The 15,888-nt window shown below is 45.7% G+C and overlaps 1 protein-coding gene across 1 annotated transcript in view; it reads right to left on the bottom strand.

Moving 5' to 3' along the window:
* REV3L (REV3 like, DNA directed polymerase zeta catalytic subunit) overlaps positions 1 to 14,204 on the bottom strand; it is a 185,774-nt gene extending 171,570 nt beyond the window's left edge. The window contains exon 1 of the mRNA XM_063443510.1: positions 13,702 to 14,204. Within this exon, the coding sequence (XP_063299580.1) occupies positions 13,702 to 13,840 (139 nt within the window). The 5' untranslated portion in view covers positions 13,841 to 14,204. The remainder of the gene's footprint in view (positions 1 to 13,701) is intronic.
* Positions 14,205 to 15,888: the final 1,684 nt, after the last annotated feature.

Raw genomic sequence — 15,888 nt, 5'->3', positions numbered from 1 at the left:
ACGATTTGGTTTGTCGTCCTCCCCCCTCTGCGCTAACCCCTTAACTGAGTAATGCATCTTTTCTCCCAGGGATGGCTGCGAGAGATTTCAGGGGACTGGAAAAAAAACAGGCTTACAGCGTCTATGCCATCTATTTGAAAGCGGAACCTTTATTACATTTGAGGAATTGCAAACCAGGGCCCCACTACGGCCTTCTGACTTTTTTCGCTACCTCCAACTTCGGGATTATGCCCTAAATCCTGTGATTAAAAAAGCCATATTTTTTTGAACGGATGTGCATCGGTGAGCACTTCCCAAGAGGCCTGATATCCAGCCTATATGCTCACCTCAGCACCAACACCTTAGAATGGGGTGAGCTTACATATATAGACCAATGGGAGGCGGATCTTAATGAGGTATTGGAGGGTATTGAGTGGCAGGAAATTTGGGAAGTTGCCGCAACGTCCTCTAAATGTGTCTCTATGCAGGAACAAGCTTACAAGACTAAGTTTAGGTGGTACACTACGCCGGCGGAACTTTACAGAATGAATAAAATCCCAACGGACTTATGTTGGAGAGGGTGCGGTCAGAAGGGTATTTATATACACATGTGGTGGGACTGCCCAGAGGCACAAAAATACTGGAAACGGATTACTGCATTGCTGCAGGATATTTTAACAGGGAAATTAAATTAGACCCCTGGGGGTTCCTCCTGGCCAGGTCTATGGATGAATGGTCAAAAATGGAACAGAAACTTATACATAAGGTGAATTTGACAGCCAGGAGGGCCTTAGCTCAGGTTTGGTTACAGAGGGAGACCCCCTTCCCTCCCACTTACGGCTGTCACGCCCAAAAAAAAAAAAAAAATCAGAGAGACACTAATTATGGACAAATTAACAGCTCTGGTTAGGGGCACTGAGGAAGTTTGAAAAGGTCAGGGGCCCTTGAATAGACTGCCATGTGGGTGATTAAGAGTCAGGCGGGGTGGGCTCATTCCCCCACATCACCGCTCTTTGTGTAAACAACTAGCGATAGTTGCTGAAATCGCCCTTTTCTCCCTTACGGGGGGGACATTAAGGATCCCCCTGGGGGATGTACTTGGCATTGATCGCACCATAGAAAGATACTACTATGAACTTAAAGACACACCTTGCCCCCGGCTGATCGGATTTGGAGCATTATCCCCTGCTGGCTTCTCTGCCTCCCACTCTCATCCAAAATCCCCCTCCCCTCTTTTCCTTTTTTCCTCCTCCCCCTTTCCTTACTCTGTTCTTTATCTGTGTATTCTCTCTCTCACAAGGTTTCCTCTATTCTTCCCTAACTGTCAATAGAAATTCGACCCGTGCTTCTAATGGCACTTAGTAAGGATCCTTGGTCTAGAAAGGTGGATTTCCAATATTGGGTCTTACAATGTAGGGTTGAGATTCTTGATACAAGTGATCTTCAACGTGAGCTACAAAGAACGTTAGACCTAAGCATAACGTATATATGTTTTATGATAATACTTGTACAGTGTTCTGTATATTCACATGTTTGGTTTTTTTGGTTTTTTTTTAAACCAATCCAAATGAAACTATGTGCCCACCTTGGAATTAGAAGGAACACATATATGCACCACTAATGTCAACATTAATATAATACATTAAAATATATAACATTTTATTTGGTACTAGAGATCAGTGCAACATAGGACTCTAGGCAATCCATCAACTGATGACACCCTAACTCAAAAAAAGGAAATAAAAATTAAAAATATGTACATATACATATTTTGAATTTCCTTTATATATATATATATATATATATATATATATATATATATATATATATATATATATAGAAAAAATATATGGATTGGGCACTCACCCTTAAGTGACTGGAACAATTCTTGCCTTTGGTGCTACCGGCGTCCAAGGTATATATACAAACGAAAAAATCAGAGCACTCAAAAAGGACTTCTTATTCAGTGTTTACTGTGATAAAGGTTACATCAAATCATATCAAATCGACGTTTCGACCCCTTAGGGTCTTTTTCAAGATCTTTTATTTTTTTTATTCCTCTTTTTGACATAGGGTGTCATCAGTTGATGGATTGCCTAGACTAGAGTCCTATGTTGCACTGCACTGATCTTTAACACCAAATAAAATGTGATTTATTTTAATGTATTATATTAATGTTGAAATTAGTGGTGGATATATACAGGAGGATTTAATACAGAGTATAATAAATATGAGAGGTCCAGCACCATTATAAGTACCGTTTAAGAGTGTGTATTTTGAGGACATGTGAGAAGTTAAATACTACATGTGTTCCATATCTACATCTATTATAGTGCTCCTACTTAGAATTTATATTATACCCCTTTGTAATTATATGAATGTATGTATTTGCGAAGATTTCCATAAGCAAAAATAATCTTTTTCGGACTATGTACTTTTAAGGGAATTGACGTTCTCTGTAAAGAAGGAATACATATATGATTCAAAGCCGTCGCGGCAACCTATCTTGAGAAAACCCAAACTGACAGACGAAATGCGTAGATCGTGCCTGGCGGCAATTTTAATTTGGAGACATTGGGAGCAGGTCAAGCAGCATCACAAGTTGGCGTCCTTCCGAGGTGTAAGAGGTCTGCAATGGCTCGAGTGCACAGGATCGGTTTGCAGCATCACACTGACTGAGTGGTAACCATCTATAGACTATTGCACTGTACTGCACCAATGCATGTGGTTCTTAGAAATAAGCACCACTATAACTTATGTAAGAGTCTCACGAAGGTTTTTTTAGGAGGGATAATAAAGCTTACAATGTTACACTATATCTGTGTTCCTTCTATTTCCAAGGTGGACACAGTTTAATTTGGATTGGATTCAGAAAAACCAGAACATTCTAAACTCCATCAGCTTATGGGACCAAATCGCACAAAAATTTAAACTTACGGACAATGACCCAAGTACTGAGCAACAGGGCATTCCCACCGGGACTTAGGGCACGAGACTTTAAAGGCATAGAAGCCACAGGCCTACAACGCTACACACACCTGTATATAGACAACCAACTAGTACCACACCAACACTTACAAACCCTTGCCCCGCTAAAAACCTGTGACTTCTTCCGATACGTCCAATTAAGAGATTTTGCACAAACCAAAGAGGTTAAAACTGCAAATGCCAAACCCATTACGTTCTTTGAACAAATCTTCCTAAAAGAAAAAATGCCAGCGAAATTAATCTCACTGCTATACAGCCACATATGCTTAGAATCAGGAACATGGGGAACACAGACATACACAGACAAATGGGAAGCAGATCTGGGTGAAACGCTGGAGGGAACAGATTGGCAAGATATCTGGGAGGCAAACACAAAAGTGTCTATATGCACGACCCTATAGGAACAAGCATACAAAATAATGCTACGGTGGTACACAACCACAGTCAAACAATGCCACATGCAACTAAGTCCCACAGACACCTGCTGGAGGCTATGCGGGGGAAAAGGCACATGCATCCACATGTGGTGGCACTGCACCAGAGTTAAAGAATTTGGGGAAAAATAGTAGACTTAAACACCAGAAAATCTTACAACAACGAATAACACTGGACCCTTGGGCATGTCTCCTATCACGACCAACGGAAGGGCTAGACCAGTGGTAGTCAACCTTTTTCTAACTACCGCCCACTCTGACTCCCTCCTCCTCCTTCCTCCCGCGGCTCTCTGTATGCTGGGAGGAGTGACCGGGGAATCACTTCCTCCCAGCAGATTTGATGTCATCACAGGGGGCCCGGTCGCGCTGTTAAAGCGCCCAGCGCTGACCGGGCCCCCTCACAATCCACATCCATCGGGTGGCCCTGACAGCATGGGCCACCCGATGGACCCCTCCATATGCGGCCCCGGCGGTTTGCCGCCGGGGCCGCAAGTGGTGATGGCGGTACCCAGTCACAGTGGTACCGCCGGCTCGCGCCCGCCCGCCTGCCCAATTTATAAAAAAAAAATTGAAAATCCCTACCGCCCACCTGGAATCCTGAAACGCCCACTAGTGGGCGGTAGGGACCAGGTTGACGACCCATGGGCTAGACAAACATGACCAAAGGCTATTGAATATGCTTAACTTAGCTGCTCGAAGAGCATTGGCACAATACTGGATAAAACCCGAGGTTACCCCCAATCACTCTAGTAATCTCCAAAATCAGGGACAATTACTTAATGGACAAGATGACCGCACAGGTCCGCAACACCACCACCACATTCCAAAAAGTATGGACCCTCTGGGAACAATATGATGTATAAATACAAGACGAATTAGCGCTCACCCACAGACAAATATTCACTCGTGCAATTCAGAGTAATACTTCTTCCTTTACCCAGATTTTCATTCTATATTATATTCTATTTTGTTCTTCTTTTGTACATATTTTCCTGTTTACATAAAGTAAAAGAAAAACCTTGACAGACAAAACGGAACACTACACAACAACAGCTTCTGCGCAAGCCACACGAATTGTACCAACAATATATACTATGTACGCTACTAACCTAACCTTCCTTTGTGTAACATAATCAAAGCAAAAGCTGGTGCTAGTTTCTGCGTAAGCCAACATTAATGTCGCACTGAATGTGTCGATGCATAAATAAAGAACTAAAAAAAAAAAAAAAAAAAAAAAAAGTGACTATACAGAACACTGTACAATTATTATCATACACCCCCCACCCCCCACTCGGAAAGATCCTTTTTTGAAAGTTACTATTGACTTTGGGACCCTCACAATTTGATTTGTTTCCCCCCCCCCCCCCCCCACAATAGATTATAGGGGAATATCTGCTAAGTGCTGACACTATTTATGTTTGTATGTGTCAATTTCGAAACTTGGGATGGTTTTATTGGATCTATCAGCTTTTGATGACTAATTTAGTTTTATTATTTATTTTATATTTTCATTGCGCATTGTGTTAAGGGACACTATAGTCACCAGAACATCTACAGATTAATGTATAGTATGTTGAGTATAATCAGTGCTTCAGGCTTTTTGCAGTAAATACTGTTTTTTTCAGAGAAAAGGCAGTGTTTACATCACTACCTAGGGATACCTCTACTGGCCACTCCTCAGATGGCTACTAGAGGTGCTTCCTGGGTCAATGATGCACAGTGTGCAGCACTGTCATTCAGTGTCTCCACCTTCTGCATGGAGACACTGAACCTTCCTCATAGAGATGCATTGATTCAATGCATCTCTATGAGAAGATGCTGATTGGCCAGGGCTGTGTTTGACTTGTGCTGGCTCTGCCCCGGATCTGCTTCCTTGAACTCTCAGCCAATCCAATACTTTCCTAGGGAAAGCATGGTGATTGAAGCACATCACCACTTTTGCTGATGTCAGCCAAGGACTGTAATAAAAGTAAGATTTTACTATATTTAGTGGAGCAAAGAGGGGGGGGAGTGAGGGCTGGGGTATAGATGGAGGTTTTAACACTATAGGGTCAGGAATACATGTTTATGTTCCTAACCCTACAGTGTTACTTTAAGTGCAATTTTTAGGTCTACCTATAGTCATGCTATATTTCTATCCATTATTTAATTTTTTTTACAGCTTTTGCAGCATAACACCATCCCCTGTGTCACACACCACCTTGTACATACAGTACTCCGCTCTATCAATTAGAAATTAGTGTCAGCTGAGTTAAATAATTATATAGTAACTTCATCTCACTGAGGTGGTCTAGGTGCTGTGTTCCAGTGTCACTTAGTATTGCAATGTAAATCATTGAAGTTTTTGAGAAACTGCAAAAATTACATTGCAGAACTAAGACTGACTATTGGTTGTCAGACAGCTACTAGAGGCGCTTCCTGGTTGCCAACGGACTTTTGGTCACCTAAATGACGCTGGACGTCCTCAGAAAGGATTGAAGCCATGCTTTCCTACTGGGAGGGCCTAAAGTGCTCGCTGCGCATGCGCATTAGCCTACCCCCACATCAGATGATGTCAGAGTAGGTGGAGGGACATCGGCGTGGGAATCGGCTAATATACTAAAAAGTTTTTTAACACTAACTTCCGGAGTGTGTAGAGGGGGTAGAGGGCTCTACAGTGTTAGGAATATAGATTTGTATTCCTAACACTATAGCATGCTTTTAAAACTCTGCCCCACAGCCAATTGTTGTCCCATTGTTATCTGCCCCATTCACTTTTAGCTATGAAATCCTATACATACAAAACTAAAGTGATGGAGAAAAAAAATAAATAAATAAACAAATATGAGGCTAAAACCTATCAAATGCACTTAAATAACAAGGGAACACTCCAAACACCTAAAACACTTAAACTTGTTGAAGAGATTTATGTGGAGCTAAACACAAGAGGCAGGCAATTGCCTAGACTCTAGAGCAGGGGTAGGCAACCTTTTAGCAGCACTGTGCCGATATAGGATTGTGATGTCCCGTAGCGTGCCGATCCTATTTTTGTAAATTGAGGTGTGTATGCTGCCGTATTCTGCTTGTTATTTTTACTGTAATTGCTTTGTATCGTGGTATTTGTGCATATGTGAGCTATTATATTGTATATGTTCATTAGCAGTTTATGGTATCGTGTATGATACATATGAATGTGGGCTGTGTATGAGGGCTGCTTGTGGAATTGTGTGTGGATGGATATGTCACATTGTGTGTTTAGTAGTGTCTGGGGGCTGTTTGGGGTATTGCATGTGAGAGGCTGCATGTGGGGTTGTGTGCATGTGTGTGGATTGTTTGTGGTGTTGCGTTTGTGGGGATTGTGTGTATGTTTGTGTGTGGGCTGTTATTCTGCATTTCTGTGTATATCTAGCAGTGTGGGTGACTTCCCTGGGTTCCAGTGGGGACCAGGCTGGCCAGGTACAGGTCAAGGACAGGAGCTGCAACACCAGCTGCGGGCTGCTCTACTACAGTGTGGATTCCCATTCACAAGTGCTGGGAGGAAGTGATCTCAGATGTGCTGTGAAGTGATCTCTATGTGCTGCCATGCATAAATTGAGGATTGTCCTTCACCACCTCTTCGTATTAGCAGATATCTGAAGTTTTACTGGGACTCCTGATAGGCCAGAGCGTGTTTGGTTCTAGCAGCCTCGAGTGCCGTGCAAAGACACCTCGAGTGCCGTGCATGGCACTAGTGCCGTAGGTTGCCTACCCCTGCTCTAGAGCAACCGTCTTACAAAGAGATATCATGAGCTGCATTGGTAAGTATGTGATAGGACAGAAAGGAAAGGTTTGCGAAGTCTTGAGACAAGAAATGTGCAGCTTTTGCAAGCTTATTTTAAATATACACCCAATGACAAAATGCATGCATGTTTTCATTGGGGCTATATCTACTAAACAGTGAGGGATGGGGGTATATTTGGGCAATGTAGTGGTCCTTTAAGCTGTGTTGGTGGCCACAGTGCTCATTTAATGTTCCCCTATATACAATGTCAATTTCAAAAGAAGCACAAATTCAAATAACGATGACTAAGGACACAAATAAAAAAATAAATAAAAGGAAATTAAAACTGAAGACTATCGTCAGTCAAATTCATGGAAAAACAACAACGACGACATGAAAAAGCTATTCACCAAGATTACAACTGAACAACATCCCACATAAAACAGCATATCAGCAATATCCTGATCCACGAAGAAAACTACTTATCTGCAGAAGAGGAAATCTTTTCTCTTCATTGTTTATTGTATTTTAAATGCATTTTGTCCACAATGAATTAAAATGGGCTCAACTGCAGTAGATTGACACATTGATTCATCAGAAATGCATTACTGCAGTTGTAATGCAGTACTCACATGTTTTCAAGATACATGTAATTGTAAGAAATAAATTGATCTACAGAAACTAATAAGGGAACGATTGCTCAATTCAACTCTAAATGGGTTATTTACTAAATAGAGAATTGTAGTGAATACACAAAAAAATACTGTATATACTCGAGTATAAGCCGACCCGAATATAAGCCGAGGCCCCTAATTTTACCCCAAAAAACTGGGAAAGCTTATTGACGAGTATAAGACTAGGGTGGGAAATGCAGCAGCTACTGGTAAATTTCTAAATAAAATTAGATCCTAAAAAAATTATATTAATTGAATATTTATTTACAGTGTTGGGGGGTGGGCATTCTTATTATTTTAATGATTTTTTTTTGGTATATTATTTTTTATTTTATTATTATTTATATTTTTTTTCGTCCCCCCTCCCTGCTTGATACATGGCAGGGAGGGGGGCTCACACTCCCTGGTGGTCCAGTGGCATGGGCAGTTCAGTGGAGGGGGCTGGCAGGGAGCGTTGACTTACCTCTCCTGCAGCTCCTGTCAGCTCCCTTCTCCTCCGCGCCGGTCCTTTCAGCTCCCAGTGTAAGTCGCGCGGCCACACTATGACCCCCGCGGCACTCGTGAGACTTACACTGGGAGCTGACCGGACCGACGCGGAGGAGTAGGGAGCTGACAGGAGCTGCAGGAGAGGTAAGTCAACGCTCCCTGCCAGCCCCCTGTCTGTATTATGGAAATGTAAATTGCCATAATACAGACATGGACTCGAGTATAAGTCGAGTTGGGGTTTTTCAGCACAAAAAATGTGCCGAAAAACTCGACTTATACTCGAGTATATACGGTAGGCCAAAAGAGCCAATATGTAAACATAGATGAAATGGAGATAATGCAGATATCATGGCCTGAATACTGTTTTCAATTCAGCACAACCCCATGCTTAGTGAACATACCGCGAATGCATAGGGGTTTATTTTTAAGTGATCTGAAACTCAATGCTGCAAATCAGCTATTCAAAAATATGGCCTTGATGCAACTGTATTAGTGGCTTGGCAATCAAAGACCAAATTCAGCAGTTTAATTTTTCAATTCACAATGTAGTAAATGCACCTTTTAGATTTGCAGGTAGGAAACTACAGACACAAGAAACATTCTAGGGGGCGGAGCCTGGATACTGAAAAGGACAGATGTGTGGTGCCTTAGCTCACACGTATGGCACACAAAATCCGACATTATTCTTGAATAAATACCTCACCTGGATGCAAAGCACGATCAAGCTTGTGACTGAAACGCTGGTGGTGCTGGAGACCCATTCCGTGAACCTCTCTCCCGCTGGAAACCCTGACTCGAGGCTTTGCGGCCTACCAGTGACCGAGTGGAGGAGAGGAGGCCGCTCTCCTACTGCTTCAACTGGCGGTGAGATACTCAACTAGTGCTGTCCCCCCTCCCCCATGGACCAGTGGGGGTTCTCCCAGCCCCCCTGGCTAGCACCATACCCAAACGTTCCACTCAGTTGCCCGACACCAACCATGAGGCGAACCCTGCCAACTCACTTAAGATGGCGGACGTGCTCCCTGAAAAGGGGCACGAACTGCATAAACCGGCGGATGATCGACCGGGCTCGGTAGAAGGCATGCTACAATGCCTTGACAAACTGTTTGAACAATTCTGGCATAAGATAGAGGCTCGAAAGCAGCACTCACACCCTCAGCAACAAGGGAGAAGGCGAAGCGACGGGAATCGCAAAAGGCCTGGGTCTCCCATGGGCAAAGCACCCTCCGAAGCACCAGGGCACCCTCAGCCTAGCCTACCAAGACGAAAGGCTGCTCCGGTAACAGCCGCAAAGCATGACCCACGACAACAGAGTCGTAACACCCGCGCCCAGAGGTGGACCACTCCGGGCCCCCGCAGCATCCCAGCGGAGAGGGACCTGACGTATCCCATAGCCTGGCTCCACGGATCCCGAACATGGCCCCTCCAGCAGACCCGGAGGGAGAGAGAAAACAACCCGGCACACCTAACCCACATAGTGACACCCAGAGACTCTCCCAAAACATTGAGCCGAGGCATTGGCTGATTTCGCCATACCACCCTGGGCGCGGCACCCGCAATCTCTGGGACATGTTTCCTGGTGCTGCACCTCCATACCAGCGCTGATGATGCCGCTAATCAAATTTAATTTTTTGTTATGCCATAACTGATGTTTTCTTTACATGCCTTTATCTACACGCACTCCATGAGAACATTGGGGCAGCCCAGGGGCTTACCTTACTAGTATTACTGTACTGGCCACCCCAAAAGCGACTCTCATAACACATACTCTATATACCTGCACTATGCTATAATGATATAACTGTGTTATGCATATGCCCATACTGAAGAACAGCCATGCAGGATACTATTTAAAATCTTGTACCCAGCCTATTTAACATAAGCTACTACCGTGTAATATTCTCTTGTATCATACATATACAAACATATTCAAAGGAACCTCATTAGATACAACAAGCCTGTTCATAAATAAAAAAAAAAATGTGCAATTACCCATGCCACAGTCTAACTTGCATACACCTATGTACGCTGTTGTGGCGTTTAACACTGTTATGAATGAACCTGCACAACAAAAATAAAGAATTGAAGAAAAAAAAAAAAACATTCTGTTTACTTCAAAGCCAAAAATTCTATTGTACAAGTCACAATTCAGATTATTTTAATGGTTTTGGAAAGCACAGCAGTTCCATATGGTTTTATGTTGCACACATAAAAAAATGGCAGCATGCAGACAGGGAGGAAAAAGAGAGGAAGCATAGTTTACAGGTGATCACATACACACATCCTCCCAGATCATTAGCAGCCAGAGGATTGTGTCTGTGTGGGAGGCGCAATAAAGCCTGCCCTCTGGGTAACACACACAGTAAGGGGGGCTGCTCTATCCTCTAACTCCTCAGCAGGTCATGTGAGGTTCCCTCCTCTCCACCATGCTTTTACGAGTCTTAAATGCAGTGGAAGTAAATACACAAAAGATGCTTTCTCCTTACTATATGCAGTCACTGAACGGGATGTTTGTTGGTCCTCAAACAGCATTAAGGCAGGTCTAAGTCCCATTCACAAAAACAGGATGTCTGTGTCACGTTGTGATGGGAAATTAACAACTATCATACGGTCACTACAGAAGCATGCTTTTTTAATATACAAAACCTGGGCAGAAGGCAGGCCTGCAGCTACTGTCTCATGAGCAGTAAATGTTCCAGATAGTCCTAGACAGGCAAGGTCTGAGCAGTAATGTACAGCAAATAAATTATAACTACCTACTTGACAGCTAGTAAACCCTGTGACAGGCTGCTTTGCAAATGATTGCTATAAATACAATCAGCCCATGCATCCCCTAAGCTCAAGAATTTAAAATAGGACTGAGTTAATTCTTTAAGGGAGACAGGGAAAATAAAATGTGTGCCCAAGTATATTGAATATCCATGTAGCAATATTCTGCTGTTTCCAGATACCCCGATATGATCGAGTACATAACATTTTGGGAATACATTTGGGCATGCCCTACTAACATAGAGCTTATTTGCAGTTATCTAAACACTATGTCCGTGTGTCCTTCTGCTTACATGACAAGGCCTTCCCATGCACTCTCTGCCAAAATCCTAAAATGCATCCACTGCAGAGAGCAACTGTCACCCATGTGTATGTTACCGTACATACTGTTGATGGAAAAATATCTCATCCTATATGCTTGCCTCCGTAAAATGTATGGCCACGTGGACATTTATTTTCAATAGTCTAATGTGGACTGTCGTGATGTCCCGAAAAATCTGTCTCAGGTTATAGGCAAGGGTATGCTTGTAAAAAAATACACAGATACACAGGCAGCACAAGATCAATTCCAAAGCCCATTTTTAGCTTCCCAGTGCCATCCATCCCTCCATCCCTCCCCCGCCCACCCTCCACCACCACCGTCTCCCTCTCGACTTGCCCGGCATTAAACCCACCACCATGTCCCTCTCGACTTGCCCGACATTAAACCCACCACCATGTCTCTATAGGCCTGCCAGGCATTAAACCCATCATCTTCTCTCTCTCGGCCTGCCCAGAATTAAACACACCCACCATGTCGCTCTCTGCTGCCTGACATAAAACCCACCATGTCTCTCTCAACCTACCTAGCATTAAACCCACCACCATGTTCCCCTCAGCCTGTCGGATACCAAACGAAGGACTATGTGCCTCTCCGCCTGCCTGACATAAAACCCACCACCTGCCCGATAGGCTTAATGAGACCCACCATAATATTGTATGCAATTAATGAAACCCATCACAATGTCCCTCTCTGCCTGCCCAGCATTTAACCCACCACCATGTCCTTCTCTGCTTGCTCAGTGAACAGCACTAAACCTGTTCCTCATCATCTGCGCAGCATTAACCACACCACTACATCCCTCTCTACCAGTCTATCATTAACCCCACCAGCACCACCCTCTTTGGCAGCCTAGCACCAACCCTAACACTCTTCTGGCAGCACAGTGTTCCCTCTCATTAACAAGTGTCTCTCTGGCTGCCCAACATAACCCCCAATTTAGTGCTCCTTTAGCTGCCTAGATTAAAACCTCAAGTTAGATCTCTCCCAAGCTGCCCAGTGTTCCCTAAACTGCTGTGTCTACATATCCAGCCCCCCAAGCCTGAAGCCCACTCAACTAGCTCCAGAGCATGTTCAGGAGACTGACATCTCTCTGTAGACTAATCATACAGTCTACATCCAACTGTGTACCCGTCTGATACTGCTCACGTTTACATTTTGGGCTAGGCAGAAAACCCACATCCCCACTTAGTGCCTATCTCAGACTGCCCAAGTTTTCATTTTGGGAAGACTGACAATCCAAATCCCCTTTCAGTGCCTCTCTCAGAATGTCCATGCCCCATTCCATTTCAGCCTGACAGCCCACACCCCTTCTATATGCTTGTCTCAGACCACCCACGGTTTTCTCTATGTCTAAGAAGGTCTCCACTTTGGAAGACTCAGTGTGCCCACATCGCCTCTCTGAGCCAGTCTGAATGTGCCCACGTCCCGTCTCAGTGTGCTCCTCTCTGCGTTTGATCCCATGCCCCCTCTCTGTGTCAGTCTGTGTCAGTCTTAGTGTGTCCACATCATCAGTGACGGACTGAGTGCCCATGTCCCCTCACAGTGCCAGTCTCAGTGTGCCCATGTGCTCAGTGCCAGTCTCAGTGTGCCCATGTCCCCTCTCAGTGCCAGTCTCAGTGTGCCCATGTCCCCTCTCAGTGCCAGTCTCAGTGTGCCCATGTCCCCTCTCAGTGCCAGTCTCAGTGTGCCCATGTCCCCTCAGCGCCAGTCTCGGTATGCCCATGTCCCCTCAGCGCCAGTCTCGGTATGCCCATGTCCCCTCAGCGCCAGTCTCGGTATGCCCATGTCCCCTCAGTGCCAGTCTCAGGGTGCCCATGTCCTCTCAGTGCCAGTCTCAGTGTGCCCATGTCCACTCTGTGCCAGTCTCAGGGTGCCCATGTCCTCTGTGCCAGTCTCAGGGTGCCCATGTCCTCTGTGCCAGTCTCAGGGTGCCCATGTCCTCTGTGCCAGTCTCAGGGTGCCCATGTCCTCTGTGCCAGTCTCAGGGTGCCCATGTCCTCTGTGCCAGTCTCAGGGTGCCCATGTCCTCTGTGCCAGTCTCAGGGTGCCCATGTCCTCTGTGCCAGTCTCAGGGTGCCCATGTCCTCTGTGCCAGTCTCAGGGTGCCCATGTCCTCTGTGCCAGTCTCAGGGTGCCCATGTCCTCAGTGCCAGTCTCAGGGTGCCCATGTCCTCTCAGTGCCAGTCTCAGGGTGCCCATGTCCTCTCTGTGCCAGTCTCAGGGTGCCCATGTCCTCTCTGTGCCAGTCTCAGTGTGCCCATGTCCCCACTCTCTGTGCACATTATGGCCGTGTCTGTGGCAGTCTCTTACCTGCAGGGGTTGCCCCGAACACTCTCACCACCGGCACTCTCCGCACAGGGCAGTCTCTGAAGTGGGACGCGGTGACATCCAGGCCGGGCAGCGGTGCGGCCAGATAATAATCCGCTGTGACCAGGCGCACGGAGAACATCTTTCCCTCCTCCCCGGGCTGCTTCCACCGCACAGGAACCGGCCGCTCTCCGCCCCCGGGGGCCGCTCCGGACAGCTCAGTGTCTCCGTGCGAGCTATAAATAGCAGTGTCTGGGCTATAGATAGCGGGCAGTGTCTGGGCGGCAGCTCTCAGTACACACGGCTATCTCCCAGTCAGTACACACGGCTATCGGCTGTCCCGGGCTCTCTCGGCATGGCCGCTCACAGTCTCCGTGCCGCCGGGCCCCGCCACACTCATACTCCGGGCGCCGCGTCACGCTCCCCCCGCGGCCGCCGGTCCTGCGACTCTTCCGCTCACGGCTCGGGCTGCGGCGGCCGCAGCTGTTGTTGCCATGATGGTGACATCACGGGGAGGGAGAGCGAGCGAGAGCAAGAGGGGCGGGGCCTGCCACAGGAGTGGGTGTGGCCTGTCTACATAACCACGCCCCCGTCGTGGACATTTGATGTATTTTGTAAGCCCTTCACTGATTGGTTGGCACTGGAGTATAGTGATTTATATCAAATAAATGACAGGAAAAAATATAGCACTGTGGTGCATTTATTTTAAATCATCTTACTGCAGTGAGGCAATGGAGGGTTATTTACAAAATGTCAATTTCTAATCCGACTTGGGTTACATGTTAACACAAATCTATATATTTGCTCAGTATTTGCTTTATACAATTCATTTTGCTTAATTCTGCTGCTTTCTATTTTTTTCTGGTTTTTTTTTTTTTTCTCTTTGTTGTGTATTTTTTTTTTTTTATATTGGCATCTTGTTACCAGATGCAGTGCACAGTCATGTGTAAATGGCTCAGAATGCTATATGGCATTGTAGTATAGGCAATGGGAATGTGTGATTTATAATGCCATTTTAGTCCTACTGGTAAATAACTCAACATATGCATACCTACCCCATTTCGAAGGGACAGTCTATATTTTGGGCAAAATCCCTCTAGTGTATCCTAATGTTCCTCTTTTCTATTACTACAATAAATGTGTATATAAATCAGTCTGTGCAACTGTGGACTATGATACATTGTTCCGTTTATAAATTACATTTTAATTGCAATAATTATTATAAGTAAGTTACCTAAAATTTTTCAGCACGGCCCCACCCATGGCCATGCATCCGCTCACACCCCTAAAATGAAGTGTCCTTGTTTGTCCATTTGAAATGTTGGGAGGTAGGAATATCTGCAGCTCTGTATTTTGTGCGAGGCTGACAAGGCATTTGCCTTGGGCGGCACTTTTAGGGGGGTACCAAAAAAAGCTGCCCCCCCCAAATGCCCTGGCAAATGCCTTGCCAGCCATCTCCTGATGTTGCGGGCGGCAAGGGAGCACTCTCCCCTGAGCTCTTCCTGCTCAGCTCCCTCACACAACCCGCAGTGATGCCGGAGCCGGAATGTTACGTCACTCCGGCTCCGGCACCACTGAGAGGCTTGCAAGGGAGCTGAGCAGGAATAAAAAATATTTTTTATATTCCCCCCTCACTTCTTACCTTTGCCCAGGGAGGGGGGATATTATTTCCAATCCCTGGTGGTCCGGTGGAATCCCTGGCGGTGTGGGGAATTTTGACAGTTTGTAGGTGAGAATGTGTGGGGCAGTGTTGGGAGAGTGACAGTGTGTTGTAAGGTGACCGTGTGTGCAGGGGCAGTGTGTGGGAGCGGTGACAGTTTATGTGTTGGTGACAGTTTGGGGGACAGTGTGGAGGTAGGTGACAGAGTTGGGGGGCAGTGTGGAAGAAGGTGACAGTGTGGGGGGAGTGTGGAGGATGGTGGCAGTGTGGGGAGGTAGGGTGTGTGACAGTGTCTGTGACTGGGGGGGGGGGCAGTGTGTGTGTGTGAAGGAATGTGTGACAGTGTGGGGGGGCAGGGTGTATGACAGTGTGGGGGACTGTGATAAGCCTCCACACACTGAAATACCTTTCTTATGTAAGTCCCCGGTGGTCCAGTGGTTGCAGTCCCTGGTGGTCCAGTGGGATAACTATCCTGTCTGCAGCTCCGCCGCGTGCAGAGCTGCAGACCTCGTTGTCCTGAGCTCCTGTCA

This window comes from Pelobates fuscus, chromosome 2 (assembly GCF_036172605.1).
Source record: "Pelobates fuscus isolate aPelFus1 chromosome 2, aPelFus1.pri, whole genome shotgun sequence".
Lineage (NCBI taxonomy): Eukaryota > Metazoa > Chordata > Amphibia > Anura > Pelobatidae > Pelobates > Pelobates fuscus.
Note: the sequence above shows the minus strand (reverse complement) of the source record. Positions and strands in the feature narration are given on the sequence as shown.